General features: G+C 39.2%; 1 protein-coding gene across 3 annotated transcripts in view; it reads right to left on the bottom strand.

The window, feature by feature from the left end:
* The window catches only part of MEI4 (meiotic double-stranded break formation protein 4), a 237,039-nt gene that overhangs the window by 166,443 nt on the left and 56,030 nt on the right, over positions 1 to 14,566 (bottom strand). For all 3 annotated transcript variants that reach the window (XM_034991829.1, XM_034991828.1, XM_034991830.1), the window contains one exon: positions 5,007 to 5,542. In XM_034991829.1, the coding sequence (XP_034847720.1) occupies positions 5,007 to 5,542 (536 nt within the window). The remainder of the gene's footprint in view (positions 1 to 5,006; positions 5,543 to 14,566) is intronic.

Below are 14,566 nucleotides of genomic sequence, written 5' to 3'. Positions count from 1 at the left end.
CAACCCATTGCTAGGCACCATGTTGAGCCCTAAGGATCTAAACTGAGTAACGCATGGCATATGGCCACAAGTACGGATTCTAGTGAAGGAGAAAAACAAGTCAGTAGCTACTGTACGGTGATATGTGCACTGTAGTGAATTTATATGAGGGATATTTAATCAGCAAAAGGAAAAGACGATTACAGAAGCAGGGTGGGAGGGAAGGCTTCTTTGAGGAGCTAATCCTAGAGCTCAATTTGTAAGGATAGGTAGAACTAGCCAGATGGAAGAAGGGTGTCCTGGGCTAAGGGCCTGACAGGTACTAGGAAGAGAATAGAACGTACTTGAAACTACAAATAATTCTGTCTGGAGTGAAGAGTGGTTAGGAGGGACTACAGAAAGACGATGTTGAACAGGCTGGACAGGAGCCAGGCAGAGAAGGGCCTTGTGGGCATGCCTGCTTCCCTACTTCCCTCCCTTCCTCCCTCCCCCTCCCCTGTTCTTTCTTCTTCTTCTCTCTCTTTCTTTCTTAATTCTAGTGTAGCTGACAGTGTCACATTAGTTTCAGGTGTACAATACAGTGATTTAACAATTCCATACATTGCTCAATGCCCATCAAGAGAATGTATGCTTTTTTATAAGTCCATGAGGAGCCCCTAAAGGATCTTTGATATTTTTTTAAGGGTGATTTTTTTAAAAAAAGATAATTTCCCATTTTGTGCTATCTTTGTCATTTTTTAAGGATCACTCTGACAATGGTGAGGAGGATGGGTTAGAGGAGGATCGATGAGTCAGGAATCTGAAAGGAAGTTACTGCAGGAATCCAGACAGGAAGGGATGAACACACAGACCACAGCAGGGGGGGGATTATACAAGCAATATCTGCATATATCCTAGAATCTGGGTCAGTTTTACCAAATTTGAGGTTTTTGAGAGAAAATGAAGAGAGAAAGCAGTGCCACATTCAACTCTAATACTAGGTACTAGTGTTCCTAGTGCTAACTAGCTTGGTGGCCTGGGGCAAATCTCTCTGAGCCTCATTTTTCGTATCTAACAAATGGCATGGTTGCCATTTGTTAGAGTTGTTGTATAAATATGTAATGCCATAATGGATGTGAAAACACTATAAAAAATATTAAGCATAGTGTATTATTTCCTATTGCTGCTATATCAAACTACCATACTCTTAGTGGCTTAATGCAACATAAATTTATTCAGTCACAGTTCTAGCCATCAGAAGTCTAAAGTGTGTCTCACTGGGCCGAAATGAAGGTGTTGCCAGGCCTGCATTCCTTATGGAGGATCTCAAGATGAATCCATTTCCTTGTCTTTTCCAACATGCACTTCTTGGCTCATGGCCCCTTCCTCCATCTTTAAAGCCAGCATCTTCAAATTTTTCGACACTGACTCTCCTGCCTCCCTCTTTCACTTACAAAACCCTTGTGAGGGGCGCCTGGGTGGCTCAGTTGGTTAAGCGACTGCCTTCGGCTCAGGTCATGATCCTGGAGTCCCGGGATCGAGTCCTGCATCGGGCTCCCTGCTCGGCAGGGAGTCTGCTTCTCCCTCTGACCCTCCTCCCTCTTATGCTCTCTCTCTCTCATTCTCTCTCTCTCAAATAAATAAATAAAAAATCTTAAAAAAAAAAAAAAAAAAACCCTTGTGAGTATCGGGCCCACGGGGATATCCAGGCTAATCTCCTCATCCCAAACTCAGCAACCTTAATTTTCCACCCCATCCCATCATGTAAAATAAAATATTCACAAATTCCAAGGATTAGGATGTGGACATCTTTAGCAGAGACCATTATTCATTACCTTACAAGATTCTAAGTTAATATCTACTTGGCAGTCAATTTTTTTTTCAATTTCACAACTAATATGTCCAAGAGTTGTTTTATGGTTTAAAAAATAAGATTGAAGAGAAAGTTTTCTAAGTAACTCATTAGTATATCTTTAAGATTTAGCAACATATGCTAAGTTAAAAGCTCAAGGATAACTATAGATTTTGATATTTAACTTAATATAATCTTTCCCATCTCTTCAAAACAAATGAAAATTTATGACAAAATCTAAGTAGAATCATAAGCATTCTGATGTTTAACTTCTATGATGTATCCTGGCCTATGACAAAATAAGTGGAAGAAATCCCTAATTGTAGAAATAAACACATTTTGAAGTCTGGAAATATAGGAAAGGTCAGGCTATCCATCAAACAAAGGGCATTAAATACCTCAAAGGCAAACATTCCTGACCCCAAGGCAAGTACGCAGGTGAAAGAGGAAACATGCCATACTGGGGCCTGAAAGTAGAAGACAAGTAAAGTCAAGACTGCTTCTCAGGACCCCTAGAGCAAGCCTAGTTCAGACCTCTGTAAGCCATCTGGTTTCAAGACACATATCTTCTCTACCCTTCAAATATGTCATTGTGGATTATACCTTCTAGTCCCACGCTAATGGTTATCCTAAAAATATGATATAGACATAACACTAAGATAACAATTCCTAAAACTTTGTTATTGAATAAATGCAGTGTATATTATAGCAAAAAACAGTACAAAAATAGGATTTATCCAAATCTGAAAAATCACAAATCATATATATATTTTCCACAAACTTATTTCTCCCCCAAACTTATTAATAATTTCAACCAAGCTACAATTAGGGAATTTTTTAAAACAATTTCCATGGTGTCTCATTTCAACCTCCTATCTCTTGAATATATACAATCCTGACATTATTGACATTCACAATAATAACCTCAAGATTATGAAAGATACCAACTTCTTATTGATCGTTAAAGAAAAACTAAGCTATGGCCAGAGTAATTTTACTACTAAATGTACTAAAAACATGTAAAAGATACATATTTTATTTAAAACCTGGCTATAGATGAACTATAAACACATGAAATCCTTCTGTCAGACTATTAAAGTATTCATACCACAACTTTTCCTATCACATTGCACAAATATAACTTTAACAAAATCAATAGCAGGGCTCGAGTTTCTAAGCAATACAATTTAAACAATTCCAATCGTGGAAACAAGGTTTTTCCAAAGAAGCAATTTTTTTTCTAAACTATGGCATTTCGTACTAATCAATCAAAAATAGTATCAATAAAAAATGCAATAGAAGCTATCTTATATTTCACATCAGAATATATTCTTTCTTGAAACTAAAAGAGACAAAAAAGATTTATAAAGAGCAATCATCAGTCATTTTTTTCTAATAAAGAAGCTTTATGAACATAACTGGAAGATGATGATAATGATAGTAATAATGACAACTAAAGCTGGAATGATTTCATCTAAGAAGCTTTTACTGGCAAGAAAAAAAAAAAAATCCCCAGAGAGAATGTCATTAAAACTTTTTCATGAGTCATCATCCTAATTGGTAAATGCAGTTAGCAATTTTATGATTCTACTTTCTCTACCTGTAACAATGACCTCTCCGAAAAAAGATCAAAGCCATTCATTCACTCATTTACCCACTGCTGACCAACTACTCAACAACAGCTTGCAACATGGCAAATGGTACAGAAAATATATTTCAGATGCACGTGTACTATCTGTACCATCTTCTACATACTCCCTTCCTTCCATACAAGTCCCAAGGCTACTCGTGGGTATTCTAATCCTTAAGTGAAAAACTAGACTGAAAAAAATATATGCATCATCTGTTAACTGATAAAGAATATAAATGCCAGTATCTGAGAGGTTCCAAGTCAACATAAAACCTGTTTAAAGTAGTTTTAAAAGAAAGCAAAAATATGCAAAAGAAAAGATTAATACTAAATATGAGATATTTATTAATGGTGAAGACACAGATTATATACCTCAGATACTACTGTGAAAAATCTGATATTTAATTCCTGATTGACCATATCAGGTAGAAAAAAAATTTCAGTTTGCCAGACAGAAAAGTCACCTTTCACAAATGCCAAAAGCTTAATCATAAAGTTTTCTGTAATACTGATCAAATCACATGTTAACAGAGAAGAACAGATGCATGTGCAACAAATTAGGCTTCAAGTTTTGTTAGAGTTTTAAAAATTCAGGTAAAGCTTCCCTGTACAAAATTCAGATAATGGCACTGAGGACAAACACCAGACAACGATGTATCAAAAGAAACATGATGTAACAACTTTTTTCCTATAGTGAAATACAGTTACTAAGTCAGATAGACCTTTTAGTCTCCTCTGTGATTTTTTAAATAGGCAATTAGAAGGATTAAAATGGGAATGCATTTGGAGTTTCCCAAACAAAGGGTCAGATCCTAAGGAAGATAGGAAGTAATACAAAAAAACTATCCATTAATGTCTCAAAAGCCAAACAAAAAAACAATGGCAGGTTACCTCAATGTCACTTGTTAAAAAAGAATCCAAGTCAACCTTACTAAGCCATGTTAAATAAATAAGAAAAAAAAACACACAAAAAGCCATATGTTATGTGTTCCTCAGCCAATTTACTCATTTAATCCACAACTGCAGAGGGTCCGTGGGGTATTATGCCACTTACAATGGAAATTCTAAAAGAAGAGAAAAATATTCTTTGACCTCCAGGCATCTGCTAGTCAATGCCAGAAAAAGAACAAATTCAATACTGTACAGGTAATCCATCATGAGGAATTTAACACCCACAGAAGTAATAGATTGGGAAACCATTAAATGCTAGTGGTTTTTTGAAAAATATTGAGACTTTTTGATCAGTAAGAAGTAAACGTAGGCAGAGGAAAACAAAAGAAGGTGAGAATTCAAGAAGAGCAATAAAAAACAGGGAAGATAACAACGCAGAGTAGAGAAGTACAAACTGGAAGCATAGGCATCTCTGTAGAGAAGGATGCTGTAGCAATCAGAGTCCAGAGGAGGGGACATGACAATGAGTGAGGGCCACAAATGGCTGCAAAAGGAGGTCTTAGCTGGAGACTCTGAGCCAGGAGTCTAAGGAACACCAGTCAATATTATCCAATGGGGATGTTCACCAAAACTACTGACATATTATTTCATGAATAGAAGAGATTTAATACTTACCCGATTTATATGGTTGCTCCTTAAAATAACCTGTAGTAGGGTTTTCTCAAATTCTTCCAACTTCTTGGAACACTTTTTAAGAATATGATTAGATAAGTTACAATCACTGATCAGTCTGGCTAACGTATTAACAGCTTCTGCCCAAAAGCTTGAAAAAGGAAATTTGGGTTTACGGTAAAAAGTGATCAGGCCATCCAGCAACTGAAAAACAGAATCAGATACTGTGGAAAAGTCATTTTCAAAGTGGCTTAAGTCTGTTTTCAGACTCCCTGATTCTGTCAAGTTCTTCAGTTCAAGTAGATGTTGCAAGAATTGCATGTGGGAAGACAGAGGATTTTCCTGAGTGGCACAATGTCTTTTCACAATGGGCAGTGGTAGAAAGGGTGTGGAGGTGCAGCTCTCCACAAGATGCTGGGTCATCTCTGAAGGCTCACTTCTCTGCTCATTTGATAAATCACACCCAGAATCTTCCAGCAGACTTAATGTATTTTCAGAACTTCCGGGTTCCTGAGCCTGCAACTGGGAAGATGGGTCTCCTAAAACAGAAAGGAATAGCAGTGTTATCTTTCTGTAGCTAACATTTCTTCATATAAAAACTAGACAGGGGCCCCTGGGAGGCTCAGTCAGTTAAGCGTCAGACTCTTGATTTCAGCTCAGGTCATGATCTCAGGATTGTGAGATTAAGCCCTGTGTTGGGAGCCACACTGAGCGTGCAACCTTCTTAGGATTCTCTCTCTCCCTCTCCCTCTGCCCCTCCCACCCTGTTCATGCTCATTCTTTCTCTCTCTCTCAAAAAAAAATAAAACAAAACTAGACAGATTTTTCTAACTTAAAATACTAAATGAAGCATGCAAAAACATACTAAACATTTAAAAACCAGTAGAGAAAAAACTGTGAAAGGAATTGCTTAAACTGACTGAAGAAAGATCTCTGGTAGAAAGCAAAGGTGATTCCCCCATGTATTTTCAGGTCACTATCTCTCGTTCAACTCTGTGCCATGCTTGAAAGATACAGAGAAGAAACCACAAGACCTGAAGAAGGTAACTGTCTGGTGGAGACTCCAATGGGTCACTACAAGGCAATAAGTTTTATGCAGAGATAGAGATCTGCTCAGGGCACTGTGAAAACAGGAGGACCCCTGAACAGTGCACCCTGGGTGGATTACTGCATCCTGGAGGAGGCGATGGTAGCCCTAATTTATAAAGCATTAAGTAGGAGTTCCGAGTTAAAAGTCAGGGAAATGCAGGAAGAGATTCCACACACCAAAGGGATAAGAGCTAAAGTACAGACTTAAAAAGGAAAAGAAAAGCATTGTGGATATAAGGAGCCACAAGCAGTTTGATGTTCCTTTACAGAAAATATAAAGCAAGATACTAAAAAAAATATGTAGAGGCCAGATCATAAAAGATCTTAGAAGATATATTAAAGGCCTTAAAATTTATAGGTAGAATGAGTGTAATTCAAACTTGAATAATGTAAGACCCCTTTGGAAAAATTATATACACATCCACATGAATACCTGATGTACAAAAAATAACTATAAACAACTTATATATGTATGTGTACTTATAGCTATTCAAGCACACCTATATCTGTATAGAGAGATAAATAGATGGATAGGTAGAGCTGGACCTCACAGATCCTTGAAATTATGTCTATGACCACTAGAATCTTCTGATGTGGGCTGAGAGGTACTACAGTTAAAGCTAAACTAGTAATTTTAGGCCATTCTTTGACAGAAATGCCATCATAAACACAAATGAGGTTATCATCTATAAAATGATTATCAGTAAAAGTTGCCAAAAAATTGAGAAATTCTCATTGAATGTTCTAAAGCACATTCATATTTATGAAACCAAGTTTGGGAAATATTGCTGTCAGCAATGAAAGGAGGAGTGAGACACTAAATAGTGTAATACAGGAAAGGGAAATGGTTTTATTTTGCATTTCACAGATCACTCACTCTATTGGCTGTATGAAGGGCAGATTTGAGGGAGGACACAATGAGGCACTGAAGGATGTCCTAATATCAGATGATGAAAGAAATGAACCAAGCAGTTGCTGTGGAAAAGAAAGAAAGGGACTGACCAGGGAAATCCATACAAAACATCAAAATATAACCTAGAAGCCAGCGGACTGACTGGAAATGGGCAATGAAGTCGAGGTAGGAAAAAATGCCTTTGTTTTTGACTCAGGGGACTAGGTAGATGACAGCGCTACTAACTGAAATGGTAAAAATACAGACAGAAGAACTGGCTTAGGAGAAACGATAAAAGTTCAGGTTTGGTCTTGTAAACTGTGAAGCAACTGGAGGAACTCTAGGCAAAGAGATTCACCTGCAAATTGGCCACATGAGCCTAAGGGTGGGGAAAAGGTCTAGACTGAAAATACGTTTGAGGAGTCATCAGTGTGTAGGTGGTATGTGAAATCATGAAAATGGTTATGATCACCTGGAGAGAGCATGGGAGCAGTGACAAGAACAGAAGATCAAAGAGAGACCCTGAGGAGTATCAATATTTGAGGGCTGAGTAGAGGGGGAAAAATGATTAAGGAGACAGAGAAGGAACAATTAAAGCAGTACAAAAGGAATAAAAATGACTGTGTTATGAAAGTCAAGGAAAAAGTTTCAAGGAGAATTACATACAGTAGAGAAATCCGTAAAATAAAAAGCTGAGAAAAATACGTTGGCATTACTCATTAGAAAATCACCAGTGACGGTATCCACAGAAGCTTTGCTCAGTCAGGGTGGTGGACAGAGGCCAGAGTGCAATGCGAGTGACTGTGCAGAAAGTCAGAGAGGACTGGCTGAGGCTTCTGAGGACTTGGATCAGGAGAGTATAAAATGGGAGAGTAATTGCAGGCAAATGTGGCATGTCAAATTGGGAGAAATTTGAGCAATTATAGACTAAAAAGAAAAAAATAACACAGAAGCAAAAGTTGGGAGAAATGAGAAAAAATTTAAAAAGCCAGGTGTGGCCTGGCCCTGGAGAAGGCAGGGGGACACTGAGTCAAGGACCCCAGTGAATGGGTTGTGCTTAGTGATACAGAAGTAATTTGTTTCCTTTGAGGCTGAAGGAAAAAGAATGAGAATGTATAGGGATGTCAAAAAAAGAAAAAAAAATACCCTTAGCATATAGGAAGTTAAAAGAGATCTCACCTAACAGTCATTTTTTAAAGTTAGAGATGGGGGGATACTGGTTGATCAGGGCATGGGAAGAATGATGAAAGGAACATCTTCTATCCTCCCCATCTTACATTTGGAAATTTGATTTGTTGCTCTTTCGTCCCTCTATACAAATAGAAGGTGACAATGAGGCAAAATGAGAGGATCAGGCTTTAATTTAGAGTTCATTCAATTAAAAAGTATCTGCTATAACAATGACAAATGTGTATGTGCTTGCTAATTACCACAACAGCATCTGTACTCCATGTTAAGGGGATAATGCAGTAAGTTCAAAAATGCGGTGGTAAGCCAAACAGTGAACTACTGGCAAAGCATTTAAACCATACGTGGCCATTTCTACACTAAAAGAGGCACACAGCCTGCTCATTTTAAGCCAACAATTTATTTTTCTGATGAGCAAGAATAAACATTTGAAATGACTTCTCACTCTTCACAAAAGTAAAGGGTGGGGGATTACGGTAATTATTTAGGTAGATTATATTTTTCTTTCATGGAATTCAAAATGGTTCTTCACTAAGAAAGTGAACAGAAGTTTAAATATTTCACGAACCTCCTCAACTTTGCATCAAGGTAAGCTGAACTTCATGGGTGATGATTTCAGGGAATACATAAAATGAATTCTATCAACAACTAAACTGGGAAGCAAAAAGCTGTTTTCTTGTTTCTGCTTTTCACCCCTCACTGGTGTACCTTCTGGCAAGTCATAACCACTCCATCTCATCTCCTCCATGTGCTGATCAGTACATATTTGCAGGGAGTAGTTCTACCCATGCATGCGCTCTGGGCATAGGAATACACAAACTGACCATCATTCTTCCTGGATGCTTCATTTCTGCACCCGCAAAAAGGACTGATGAGGGCATATGTTGGAGACGCCAATGTGGGAAACCACACAGAGAGGAATGTTCTCTCAGTGCCCTAAAGGAGTGCATAAATTCCACCAGCAAAGACTACAGTGAGCTTTTATGCGATATTGCTTGCAGTATTAAAATCACTTTGTCAAAATGAATAGAACAATCTTATATTCACATTTCACTTTACAAAACGGTTTCATCAAATAATTCAATTGTTGTTTCCAACAACCCTTGAACATATGTTATTATTATTCCTAATTTACTGATAAGGAAATGCAGGCTCCACTTGATTAAGAGGTCTAAGAAAAGCCACAGAGGGAGAAGCAAAACCAATTACTCAGTTCCAAGTCCAATCATCTTCTAACCACAGCAAAAAGGCCTATGTGTTCCCATGCCAGCTTCTGTACATACCCCTCTGCCGCTTTAAATGAGTCTTACAGAACTCATTCTACTCAGATTCTACTCATTTGCTTGGATGACTTTTCTCAAAATAAATCTCGAAGCTTGACTAACAAAGCATCGTACCCAAAGGAGAGAAGAGAAAATGAAGCCATGCTACTGCAACTTTCTGTAATTCCTGTTTTTCCAGGAGGGACTAAGGTGAAGCAGAAGTCAGATGATGCTTCTCTCTTAATTTGTTATTGGGCTGAAGGGATTGAGGACTGTAATTTCTCTCCAAGTCATTGGATATGACCTAACCAACACATTTGTCATTAGATGTAAAGAGATAGTAAAGGACATACACACACATCCTGATCAAGCAGAGTCCAGCACATTTTAAGCGCTCAGAAATACTGTTTATTGTTATTAAATGATAATAGATACACCAAGAATCTAAATTATCCTAAAATATGACATCACATATAAAAGTGCATAAAATAAGATACCAGTTAAAACTACAGATCCTGTCCAAAATATTCTATAGTCCCTCTCATACCCTGGATCTCATAGACTTTCAAGTCCATCTTACTGGGCCCTTGTCTCTTCCATCTTCTTTCAGTTGTTAAATTCCATCTTCATCCCACTTACCATTTAAGAGTGGCTCTCAAGCATGCTCAACAAAATAGAGCTGTGCCCGCCTGCTACACATCCTACCCTAGAAATGCCCACCCCTGAATCAAATGTATTTTCTGCTGCGCCCCAGATTTTCACATCCACATCAAATCTTGATGTCTTTTGTCATCCATTTCTACAGTCCCTATATTATTTATAAAATTAGACCCAGAGAACCAACTGTCTAAAAGGCACCTTTTTCTGTACACCTTGAAAATCCCAAGGCTTTCTATTTATAAAGCTGTACAAATCATCTTCGTGAACTGCACATAAACATACAATTCTTGTTTGTACTGCTTACCGCCAATTTCAGCCCATAGCAAGACTATTCTCCAGTCACCAGGCCCGAGCGAAGGATCACCCTTGGCAACTTCCTTTCACCTCCCACATACAGTGAAATGCCATGCTATGCTGATTCCATCTTCTGTACCTGTATTAGTCAGGACTCTCCAGAGAAATGGAACCACTAGGATATATATACAAGAGAGAGGGAGAAAAGAGTTTTATCATAAGGCATTGGCTCATGTAATTATGGAGGCTGAGAAATCTCAAGATCTGCAGTCAGCCAGCTGGAGACCTAGGAGAGCAATGGTATTATATAGTTCCAGTGCAACTACAAAGGCCTACAACAGAGAGCTGACAGTCTAAGTTCCAGTCTGTAAGCCAGTAGGCTCGAGCCCCAAGAAAAGCCAATGTTTCAGGTCGAGTTCAAAGGCAGGAAAAGACCAATGCCCCAGCTCAAAGACAGTAAGGAAGAAGGAATTCACTCTTACTCAGCCTTTTTGTTCTCTTGAGTTCAACTGATTGGATGAAGTCCATCCACACTAGGGTAGGTGGTCTGCTTTACTCAGTCTACTCAAATGTTAATCTTGTCCCAAACACCATTACAGACACATCTACAATAATGTTTGACCAAATATCTGGGCACCAGGTGACACAGTCAAGTTGACACATAAAATCAACCATCATTACACATGTGAACCTGTCCTTTCCTAGTTCCCCTACCCCTACTCTAGTTCACACCATCATCATCTCTTGCACTGATTACTGCAATACCCTTGCCTAACCAATCTACCTGCCTTTGGTTCTGTCCTCTTCTAGGCCATATTCTGAACTGACCTGACAGTCACCCTGCTGAAATACTAGTTTGAGCACCGAGTTATCATCCTTAAAACCTTCCAACGGCTTCCTTTACCAGAGACCTCCAAGATCCTCAGCGTGGCCCACAGAGCCTTCCAATGTGTGGCCCCTGCTTACTTCTCCAGCCTTGCCTCCATGCTCACTCTTGCTTATGTATAAGTAATATTAAACCCTTACAGTTTACCAAAACACATCATACTAATTCATACAACTAGGCATTTGCACAAGTAGTCACCACTACGTGGGGTGTTCTTATGCTATAACCCAGAGATGGACTGATTCCTCAAACCCTGATTCAAATCCTCTGTGAAATCCTCCCTGCTCTGCCCAGAGCAGAGGAAATCATTCCCCATCTGGGCTCCCCTTACACATAGTTCTATTACTGCACTCATCAACCTGTTCTGAGTGTATGAGTGACTCCCTCTTGGAAGGGAGAGATTCTTGAGGACAGACACAGAGTTTACTAATCTGGGAATTTCTGTTGCCTGATGCCTGCCCTACTATATAGTTGGTGGTGTGAATACTTGTTGAATATACATATTAACAAAAGGTTAAATCAAACTGCATTTCTTCAAATGCACTGAAATGTCATCATGGGCATATATAACTTGTCACTACCAACCCTGATGTCTTAGAAATAATAGTCACTCACATGTACTGATGAGTTGAACAATTTTTAAAAAGTAGTGTTTTCGCCACCTGGTGGTCAAACAGAAATTGCTATTTTCAAGTACCACACGATTCTGAAATGACAGTGTTTCACTTTAAAACAATTGTTTGTCTTCTGCCTCGGGAAGGATATGTTTTGGCATATTGCAAAGCATATTTGAGAAATGCTGACAAAGAAAAGCCTACAGTTTTGTTTAATCCCACTCTAGCTGCTTGCATCCTAATTCTAGTTTTGAATACATCAAGAGAGACAGCAATGTCAAATGCATGAAATTATAAGCTAATGGAGTGATTCGTCTTAACAGAATTGTCTTCACTGCATTAGGTTCACAAGACAAAACGTACATTTGTGTGTCAGCTTGGTCCAGGACTACTTGATAGTGCTATCTCTCCCATGCTCAGTGCTCAGACCCTGAACTTTCTTGCTTGTCCCCAACTCTCTCATCTCTAAGTTTGCCAATTTAAACCTTCCTCGTTGTCTTTGGCTGTCTCTTCCTGTTCCAACTTCCTGGATGCCCCCACCTTTCCTAGAGCCTCAAAGAACTCTGTTAGGCAGGTGATTCTCAAAGTTCTCTGTCCCATCCTGCCTCCTCTCCCAAGCTAAAGTCCCTAGCTCTCAGCATTTTAAACCACACAAGTCCAAAAGAAATCGCATCCTTCACTGATACTTGGTCCAATTCCCTGATAACACTGCTATTATTCTCTGTTCCAACATTTGAAACCTAAGGGTCAACTCTGACTTCTTCCGTGATCCCCATATACACTCCATTGACAAATAATGTTGATCTTGCCTCACCTTTCTGTTCCTTAGATTCACTAACTTTGTTCCCATTTAGCGCCATTCCCTCTGCCTGGGATCCTCCCTCCACCCTGAACCTCTCAATTTTCTCAAGGCTGGTTTCTCGTTATCATTCAAGTGTCTGTTAAAATGTCACTTCTTCAGAGAGACCTTAAGTGACCAACCAGTCTAAAGAAGCCACCAGACTGGTCTCTGTCACGTCTCCCTATTTTTATTCTCTAAATCTCACTTGTTACTGCCTGATCATCTTCTGCCAGTATAATCTGTCCCACCCACAAAATATATACTCCACAATAGTCTCGGACTGCTGGTTTACTGCCATATCCCAGAGCCAGGATATTGAGTGAGAGAGCTCAAGAGAAATTTACTCAGTCAATAAAAACCTTTTTTATATCATCTTTTTCCTATGCCAAAATACTTACACATAAGATAGGGGCAATGACTGAGCTGTTCCTGTCTCTAGCTCCTCCCTCTTCCAAACAACCCTAAACACGATGCCCAATTACTGTACCCAAATAACCTATGCCTCAGATTACCTAAAGGAACCACTTCCAGAAAGCATACTGTTTGGCACATGCATAACACACCCAATAAATGCTAGTTTTCCTTCTGTTTTCCTGCTGGAAAATCTCCAAAGGCTCCTTGCTGCCTACAGAATAAAGCATGTTTTCCACTGGCTGTCACACCTCTTCTTAATAGGCTCCAACCTAGTTTTTCATCTTATTTTCCAGAACACCTCCTCATGCTCTGTATGCCACAGTCAAATTAGATCATTTGCCAGCAGATGCCTGTGTCTGTGCTTTACACTGTTCCCTCTTGCCTGAAATACCCTAGTATCCATAGCTTTCTAAATCCTACCCGTCCTTTAAAGTCAGCAGCATCCTCCAAAAAGAATTTTAAAAGTCCTATTCTCTAAAACAACATCATCACTCTCTCCTCTAAACATCAGTATTTTCCTCTGGACCATAGTCTCATCGGGGGTAATTAGTGGTGTGATCTTGCTCCCAACAGACTGTGTGACCCTATGGGCAGGGCACAGACCCATCTCTCTTCACATTCTCCACACTGTTTGTACCGAACAGCTGCTGAATAAAAAGGGGCTAAATAAATAAATAAACAGAATCTCTCTAACTGAAAAGAGTTTTTAGGACAAAATTAGAAGCTGATAAGAAAAAACAATTTCTCTTTGGATTCAGTCATCTGGGGGCAAAGATATGCAGGATAGGTAAAAAGCATAGTCCTGATTTCATTTCCTAACAAACAGGAAGTACCATGTTGAGAGACAGTGAACACATATATTACAGCCCTACAGAATAACATCAAACCCATGAGAGTACAACCTCTACCAGGCGAACCAATGAATCCACCACCTCATCAGGGTGTGGATGTTATGAATGCCATGCAGAATTGGTAAAAACGATACAATCACGGATGTCAGCAGTACACCATTCACTGGCCTCCCAATGCTGTCAGTGCCCAATGACACAGCTCTCTACAACCTAGCCCGTTAGCTTTCCTGCTGAGATCATACACATCTCTAATCTCTCCCTGCCCAAGTCTCTTTCCAAAAGAATTTGCCTGAACTTGTTTTCCACCGAGCCCCTGATGCCACCGCTTTGCCTTCAGCTCTTGATCAGAGCTCCAACAGTTCACACTTGTACTGCTGAGATACTACCTTCAAGCCAGCTTGGTCCCCCAAGCCCACCCTGCTAGACAACTGAGGTTGGCATTCATTTCCACTGATGTGCCCCCTTCACTCTATCAAAAATCAGAAGCACTGAGATCTTTTACCCAGTGCAATTTTTCCCAACCTGTATCACCATAAGGGGAACATATTAAAATGAAGTATTCCTAGGTACAA

The sequence above is a fragment of the Mirounga leonina genome, unplaced genomic scaffold, assembly GCF_011800145.1.
Source record: "Mirounga leonina isolate KUSES-001 unplaced genomic scaffold, KU_Mleo_1.0 Mir_53, whole genome shotgun sequence".
Lineage (NCBI taxonomy): Eukaryota > Metazoa > Chordata > Mammalia > Carnivora > Phocidae > Mirounga > Mirounga leonina.
This window is presented reverse-complemented; position numbering and strand designations above follow the sequence as displayed.